A 9,065-nucleotide genomic window follows, 5' to 3' on the forward strand; every position below is an offset into this window, starting at 1 on the left:
GTTGCATTCAATTCCATAACGCCATATCCCAAAATGTCTTTCTGACAGAAACACTACAAAGGAATAGTTTTAACTCGGAGATATACTAGATCGATTGCGCATCAGGCGAGCACTGTACCACTGACCTATGTCCCGTCCCTGAGAGAGGGAGAAAGAGAGGAGAGAGACAGAGATCAAACAAAGAGTAAGTGAGGAGAGACAGACAGACAAAGACAGAGAAAGATAGAGAGACAGAGAGAGAAGTGCAGGGTTCATAGCCAAACAAATTCAAAGACTTTTACCTGCCATTTTCAAAGACTTTTACAAGCATCATGACAGATCAAACCTTGTAACTGGAAAATATCAAGTGCATGCAGCTGTAAAAGATATCATCCTTGCTTTGGCTATGATTTGTGAGAATGTAAAGACTTTTATTACAATTCAAAGACTTTCAAATATCTAAAAATATGGGTTTTTTCAAATTAAGACTTTCAAGGAATTTAAAGACTGCTACAAACCCTGGGAGTGACAAAAAGAGAGAGGATAAAGACACAGACAGACAGACAGACAGACAGAGAGAGACAGAGACAGAGAGAGAGAGAGAGAGAGAGACAGAGAGAGAGAGAGAGACAGAGAGAGAGAGAGAGAGAGAGTGAGTGAGAGAGACCAAGAGGCCCACCAATGAGGATCAATCCAAGACTCACAACATGTAAATATCTGCTCTGAAACTGAGATTTATTTTCATTGAAATAAAGGTATAAAAATACTAACATAAACCCCATATCTTACATAACTATTTTTTAATTCAAATGACCTTACTATTTGAATTACATCACTTTGCAAGAAATCACTGTGTTACCAATTACTACGGTAATAACAACAGTTGAGTGTTTTAAGAAATCTCTTATTGTTATTGTTAACAATCATGCTACTTAACAACCCTACTGTATTCCATAAACAATATCTATGATGATCATTTCATTTTTACTGAATAAAAATTTAAAATAAATGAGTTTACTGGAACCACCTAAGTTAGAAGTATATAAAAATAACAGACGTTTCATCAGTAAAAAGAGAACATCTTCAGGAGAAGAAATAAAACAAAATGGTTGGCAAGTAAGCTAGTAAGGCATAAAATAGATAAACAAAGCTCAGAAATTAAACTGAATAAAAGAATGAATGTTTAATGACACCCAAACACAAAAATACATCGGCTATTGGGTATTAAACAATGGTCCATAATTTTAACTGAAGCAGATGTTCTTTTTAAATGGGATATAAATATAAGGGGATATCCATAAAGAATGTATGCACAAAATATAAATATAAGGGGATATCCATAAAGAATGTAACATGCACAAAACATAAATAATATAAGTGTATATCCATAAAGAATGTATGCACAAAATATAAATATAAGTGGATATCCATCAAGAATGTATGCACAAAATATAAATATTATAAGTATATAATCATAAAGCATGTATGCACAAAATATAAATATACGTGGATATCCATAGAGAATGTATGCACAAAATATAAATATAAGTGTATATTCATAAAGAATGTATGCACAAAATATAAATATAAGTGTATATTCATAAAGAATGTATGCACAAAATATAAATATAAGTGTATATTCATAAAGAATGTATAAACAAAATATGTGATTTTCTACTCAGCCCCCACCCTTAGCTCGAAATTCCTCCCACTCTCCTCCGCTCCCTGTCTTAGTCAGAACTCTGGCTTGAAGTTTTCTGATGAAAGCATGCCAAAAATTACTCACCCCCACACGTGTGTGTGTGTGTGCGTGTGCTCATGTGTGTGCATGTTAAATCTGTTCAGAATTTTCTTATTAATAGTAAGCGTTTCGAGATCAATTAACCATTCTGTTTGCTATTTATTCTTTGTTTCTTCTACACCTTCCTCACTTCTATCCCCCCCACCCCAACTATCCGTGTTATCTTTATTGTAATATTGTTCTAGCCATCTTGATGTATAACATGTATATTTGTTAAATGTACGGAGAGGCCTTAATATAGGCACTTGCCTGTTGCCAAATTCCAAATTTGATCTGCGAATAAATATTGTTTAAACCAACTCCAAGCTATAATTTGTGAGTCCAAATCCATGTATGGTTCAGACATGTCCACCCTGGGCACAACCTCTGACATTGTTAGTCATTGAGTCCAGGGCAGAAGGTGATGGGGCGGTGTACACATTTGTATCATTCATGAATTAATTTGTCTCCTGGGACATCATTCTCAGGCATCTGCAAATTGAAAATCTGTGTGACTCATTAATCAGTTACACAGAAATAAATCCACGTAACCCTTATGCGTAACCCGGCGTTATAGCCAAGTAAATGGTGCTCTAAATTTTGTGAGAACATAGGTTAGGCAAATTAGATTTGTGCGAGCAACATGCGAAGGAAACAATCGTTCTCGCAAAATTTTCAATAGGCCTGATTCTCTGTGATTTCACAATTACCACAAGCCAGTGCACATATGTCCCACAACTAAACTTATCCACTCAAATGGGACATACTGTCACAATTACCACAAGCCATTGCGCATATGTCCCACAACTAAACTTATCCACTCAAATGGGACATACTGTCATAATTACCACAAGCCATTGCGCATACCGAGTATGTCCCACAACTAAACTTATTCACTCGAATGGGACATACTGTCACAATTACCACAAGCCACTGTGCATATGTCCCACAACTAAACTTATCCACTCGAATGGCACATACTGTCTGTTAAAGGGATATTCCTGAGTTTGCTGCATTGTAAGATGTTTCCCGAAAAATAAAATATTTCTACGATTCAATGTGTTTCTGGTCATCTTAATATTTGTAAGCACCCAAACCAGGCATTGAAATAAGTCGATAACGGTCGTTCAGGTTACCAGGAGGTTACCACATGTAAGAAAAGTCTAGAACGGTGTTTCGTTCTCGACAAAAATGTCAACAACGGTAACTTCGTTTCCGAAACCAGGCAATGCATTCTGGGCTTCCGCGTTTCATTTTCTGGTAAGGAATTGCATCGATGTGCAATTGCAAACAATAATAGTCATTCCGCATTTAAGCAGCGTCCATTAGATGAATTTACGTCCACGTTTTGTTTTCTTGTACAAATTTGTACCGATGTTTGTGCGCACTTGTGCAATTGCAAAGCAATTTTGGCAATCCCTGTTTAAGCAGTGCCCACTAGATAAATTTACTTTCAGATTTCGTTAGTCGTACCGATAACAGTAATTCAGTTCTAACTATAGGTTACCAGGCAAAATTTTGTGGTAACCTGTAAATGGTTTACCAGACACAATGCTTATTTTGATGCCTGCAAACTGGATTTTGTCTTCCAATAATTACAAAAAGTACAAAAAAAATTATTTTAGGAAATAAAATGAAATTTTACACTACAAATAGTAGCATGATCAGAAACACGTTTAATATACATCCACTAATATTTTATGCAGAAAAATATATTTGATATGTAAGTACAATCATTAAAAAGTATGTTAGTCAATAACATCTTAAAAATTGCAGCAAACTCAGGAATGTCCCTTTAAAGCTGGATTAATTTTCTGTAAGAGTGAGCACATCCAAACATCATTTTGAGATCTATATCTTTGTGCTCTGTCTCTTTCAGTCGATGGATCCATTCAACTGATAGGTTTTTTCTCGTTCCAACCAATACACCACAACTGGTCACTCAAAGGCTGTGGTATGTGCTGTCCTGTGTGTGAAAGTGCATATAATATATTATATATATATATATATATATATATATATATATATATATATATATGTTATTACCAGAGTGTTTTTCAGTATCGTCAATATCATATATTAGGAATAAAAATTGTATTATGCGAGCCTCTGGCGAGCATAATACATTATTTTTATTCTTTCCTAATATATGATATTGACGATACCGAAATACACGAGGGTAATAATCTCTTTATCATATAAGCTCAAGCTTAATACGTGTTTTTGTAAACTGTACATGCAACTTTAATTTCAGTCCGCCATTACTAGATATTCAAATGACGTAAGAATATGTGGTGCGGTGTATTTTTGAATGGAAATGGAAGTCAAACTCGAATGACGTCATTCTGGATGTCCTTACATCAAAATAAAGTTATGCCTAACGTTTTTTGTTTTCTGAACGCTAGGCAGCTTTCAGTGTCAAATTGCCATTGAAATGTTTTTATTTGATGACTATGAATGCATACGTCAATTATGGAGTGTCACCCAAGAACGTTTGCTTAAAGGTCAATAAACCTAGTGCCAAGACCTCGACTAATTTACATCTAACTTGCTATGATATATATATATATATATATATAGGTATCAGGTCGTTTCGCCCTTATTCCCGATCGCCCTGTGTCGTTTCGCCCTCTTTACAGGGTCGTTGCAAATCAGATATAGGTTATCCATTTGTAACCCTTTATCAACCATAAACACCATTTATATGTATATGTTATTATGTGCAATATTTTAAAGAACCCCTCCCCTCACACCATCCCAGTTCCTACGGGCCTGAAGTATTTTGTGCTTTTTTAAAACGATTTTGTAAGAATATACTCGTTTTGGGTACAAACTAAGAGTTCCACTTAGAAAATCACATACAGATCTATGTAATCCTTATTACGTTCAACGGTTGTTAGATTAAGTCATATCCTTTCACCCCTCTTGTAGAATATTCCATAAAAAGTCAAAATGGCAGCCGGCACAAAATTACATGCTTTTTGCCCTATGCGATCTCAGCGAAGTCGATACAGGTGACATGGTTATCATCTAGTATGTGGAATCCGTGTCATTGTAATTGTTTTTTCAAGATTTCTGTCTGGACAAAATATGGGTAAAATCTAACGAAAAATAAAGGTAGGAGCAATTTATTGTAGTTGTCAACATTTTGTTTCGGACTTTACGTTTAAGTCTACAACCTTGTTGCCTGTTAGGTGACTATTACGACAAAATTATGGGTAAAATTATTTTTTATATACCTAATTTTGCATACTAATACCACCACCAATACAATAGGGGCGAAACGACTTGTAATGGAGGACGAAACGACTCGGGGCGAACGGGAATAAGGGCGAAATGACTCGGGGTCGAATAGGAATAAAGGCGAAATGACCCGGATTCATATATATATATATATATATATATATATATATATATATATATATATATATATATATATATAAAAAGATCCCTTGACGCTAGTGGGAAAAATGTAGCGTTACCTCTGATGACTATGTTTCAGAATTACCAAATGTTTGACATCCAATAGCCGATGATTAATAAATCAAGGTGCTCTAGTCACTAGTGGTGTGGTAATTGCTACTTTCTCCAATTTGTTTATCTTCTATTTTTTATTTTCCTATAGGCCTACAAGTTAAATATATGTACAAATGCAAACTTGACCATTAATTTTAATTACCATTAATTTTAATTATCATTAAATAAACTTACTTGCAACGACATCCGACTAGTATTTGTTCGAACAAACTTCCAAATTCAGTCCAAAAAATTAAAATAATAATTTACAAAATACAAGTTGAACATTTTCTTCACACCAAAGGGAGATAACGCACATAACAAGCAGGATTGAGTTCAGCCAGACAGTGCAAAAAACAATGTTCGCTCACTGTTCTGGTTTATTCGCTTCACGTAATTCAACTATGGTTCGCGAACGTTAGCATTGCTTGCGGTCGCTGAACACAGAGCAGGTTGTATCACCAATCGGGGAGTTTCAAATAATATTGGAGAATCCGTAATTGGCCGAGTTGTTCCGAAAGTCTCACTCGAAACACCACGAATCAAACTGTGAATGCGAGTCGAGTGCGAATAATGTTTACATCCTCATATACCATTGGCGTTTCGAGCATGTCCGTCCCGGGGCCTGTCTCTGGATAGCTAGACCCCGCTTCCTATTTCTTCTTAGAGTGGGGCGGTCAATCTTCCAGTGCTGCTAGGAAGTGCTGTAGAGACTAAACGCGAACAACCGTGGCGTTCTGCAGAATGGCCGTCATACGAGTCACGAAAAATACAAGTCAACATAGTCAGACGGAGAAATGACGTGGATGCAAGGAATCTCGCTAAAAAAGAATCCAACCTGGTGGTGCAGACTGTCGAAACGAGAAGCGTTCCAGCGTTCAATCAGTTCCAATGGCCGCATACATCCCAGTAAAACACTTCACTTCGTTGATAAAAACAACAAAAGTGAAGGATCCCCAAGTCGAGCCGCGAAAGCACCTGCAGTGTGCACAAACATGTCTTACCGTGACGAGCTGCAGACTGGGAATGATACCAATCAGTCATTTCTTTCCATATATGAATTGTACAGACATGAACAATAATATAAATAGCAAGAAAAGAAAAACAAGACATGTTACAATGGTTACAATATCCTAGCACAATTATAAAACATTTCCTTCCTTCCTTATACTAGTAACAATATTTAACAAGTGACAATGTCATTAGATAGGAGGTCCAGCAAACTGATAGGGTCTCCATGAGTACTAAGTACTCGGGTACGGGTTGGGTCTAACAAGATTCGAGTCCGTTCACAGGACACGAGTACCCGTGTAAGGAAGAGCACTCTCATTTAATTAAAAAAAAAAAAAAATCACGTTATTTTAACATGTGCTTGCAGCCGGTTACATTATAGGGCTATAAGGCATGGAGGGAAAACAAAAGTCGAATGTACGTCATTTTGCCATATACTTGCTGCCGATTACATTATAGGGATATGAAGGAAGGAAATGTTTTATTAAACGACGCACTCAACACATTTTATTTACGGTTATATGGCGTCAGACATATGGTTAAGGACCACAAAGATATTGAGAGAGGAAACACGCTTTCGCCACCACATGGGCTACTCTTTTCGATTAGCAGCAAGGGATCTTTTATATGCACCACCCCACAGACAGGATAGTACACATCACGGCCTTTGTTACATCAGTTGTAGAGCACTGGCTGGAACAAAAAATAGCCCAATGGGTCCACCGACGGGGATCGATCCTAGACCGACCGCGCATCAAGCGAACGCTTTACCACTGGGTTACGTCTCGCCCCCCATAGGGATATAAGACATGGCGGGAAAACAAGTCGAATATGTGAAATGCAATACAATGGCATGATTTGGCATCCATATTCTACCCTGGAATTTTACTTTATGCCTTAGTCTCATTATATTCTAGTGTAAGTGTCGGGTACTCGAATTCCGGGTCGAGTTTGATCTTCGAGTACTCGAGTCCAACATTTTGGACTCGTGAAGACCCTAGCAACTGAAAGTAGAAGATGTCTTTGTTCAAACATCTCATAGCTAATTGACTGGGGCAATATGTGCTGGGAAGCGTTGGGATCTAGGCTAGCTCAGTCGGAATGGCATCTATAGTGGGATCTAGGCTAGCTCAGTCGGCATGGCATCTATCTCAGTGGAATTAGTCTCTGCTTGGGTGTTCTCCCGTTCCAACTAGTGCCCAACGACTGGCATATCAAATTAGGTCGTGGTGTGTAGGTCTATATATTCTTATTTTCTGTCTGTTAAAATATATAGCCCTGGGCCTATAAAAGATGCCTTGCTGCAGGTCAATAATTACAAAATGTATGACATCCAATAGCCGATTATTACCAAATAAATGTGCTCTGGTGGTGTCTTTAAAACTTTCTAGGGGCGTACGGTAGCCCAGTGCTAAAAAGCTCGCTTGATGCGCGGTTGGTTTGGGATCGATTCTCGTTTGTGGGCCTATTGGTCTAATTCTCGTTCCAGCCAGTCCACGGAGACTGATATATCAAAGGCAGTGGAATGTGTTATCCTGTATGTGGAATGGCACATATAAAATATCCTTGCTGCTAATGGAAAAAAAATGTAGTGGGTCAAAATTACCATTCCCAGTCTGAAGCTCCACGCGGTAAGACGTGTTTGTTTCGTTTGTGCACACTGCACGTGCTTTCGAATGCTCGACTTGGGGGTCCTTCATTTCGTTGTTTTTGTCAGCGAAAAGAAGTTTTCTACTGGGATGTATGCGGCCATTGGAACTGATTGAACGCTGGAACGCTTCTCGTTTCGACAGCCTGCACCACCAGGTTGGATTCTTTTTTAGCGAGATTCCTTGCTTCCACGTCATTTCTCCGTCTGGCTGTCGACTGTTTTTTTTTTTTCGTGTCTCGTATGACGACCATTCTGCAGAACGCCACGGTTGTTCGCGTTTAGTTTCTACATGTCCGAGCCTGTCCTAGCAGCATTGGAAGATTGACCGCCCCACTCTAAGAAGAAATAGGAAGCGGCCCCTACTACTCTTTTTCTAAACTTTACCTTGCTTTATAGTGATACCATCTCGTACCCTCCGGAGTCGGGCCCGTCCGCACCACTATACCAAACCATGACGACTGGACTATACCCTAGTCTGATACTCTCTCTCGTTCAGACGGATCCGGCTTCTCGAGATCTGTATTTCAGCACAGCACTACACCTTCAACGTCTATCGACTGTTAATCTAGGGGTTTTCTTGACGGGATGCAACCCATCTCGTCCCTTTAAACTGTGCACCCAAACGGCCTTAACGAGGCCACTCGCGTGGACATATCGATCGGACTTTAAACTTTTAGATCTGCGTTCAAAATTTTATGTCGAAATTACTTCTTTTTTAAAAATATTATTAAATAGTCCGATCCTCTCTTCTTTCTCTTATTTAATTTTGGACTGTCCTTCTAAAATGCTCCAAATTATATAAATATTCGACCGAGCAGTCTATTCTTTTTCTTTTTGGCTTGTAACCTTTTTATTTTTTTTATTTATTCTATTAACGTTTTTACTAATTGCTATTTTCAAAATTCTGCCCATTTTCACCTCCCCCCCCCCCCCCCCCCCCACTCCATCCCGAGTCAGGCCACCGATCTTATCGGAGGTCGGACTCGGGATGGGCGTGTTCGAAACCCTAGTGGTATATGGGCACGTTAAACTAGTTATCATCATCATCATCATCAAAATTACCAAATGTTTGACATCCAATAGCCGGTGATTGATAAATCAATGTGCTTTAGTGGTGTCGTTAAACAA

The 9,065-nt window shown here is 38.1% G+C and overlaps 1 protein-coding gene across 5 annotated transcripts in view; it reads right to left on the reverse strand.

The window, feature by feature from the left end:
• The window catches only part of LOC121383146 (probable RNA-binding protein 18), a 28,927-nt gene extending 23,192 nt beyond the window's left edge, over positions 1-5,735 (reverse strand). Inside the window, exons 1-2 of one of the 5 annotated variants that reach the window (XM_041512973.1) lie at positions 5,471-5,731; positions 282-332 (exon numbers count right to left, since the gene is read on the reverse strand). In XM_041512973.1, coding sequence (XP_041368907.1) covers positions 282-288 — 7 coding nt within the window. In that variant the 5' untranslated portion in view covers positions 289-332; positions 5,471-5,731. Of the gene's footprint in view, positions 1-281; positions 333-5,470 lie in introns of all 5 variants that reach the window. The other 4 variants (XM_041512972.1, XM_041512971.1, XM_041512970.1 and 1 more) reach the window with 4 other exon arrangements.
• Between the last annotated feature and the right edge of the window lie 3,330 nt (positions 5,736-9,065).

The sequence above is a fragment of the Gigantopelta aegis genome, chromosome 10, assembly GCF_016097555.1.
Source record: "Gigantopelta aegis isolate Gae_Host chromosome 10, Gae_host_genome, whole genome shotgun sequence".
Taxonomy (NCBI): Eukaryota; Metazoa; Mollusca; class Gastropoda; order Neomphalida; family Peltospiridae; genus Gigantopelta; species Gigantopelta aegis.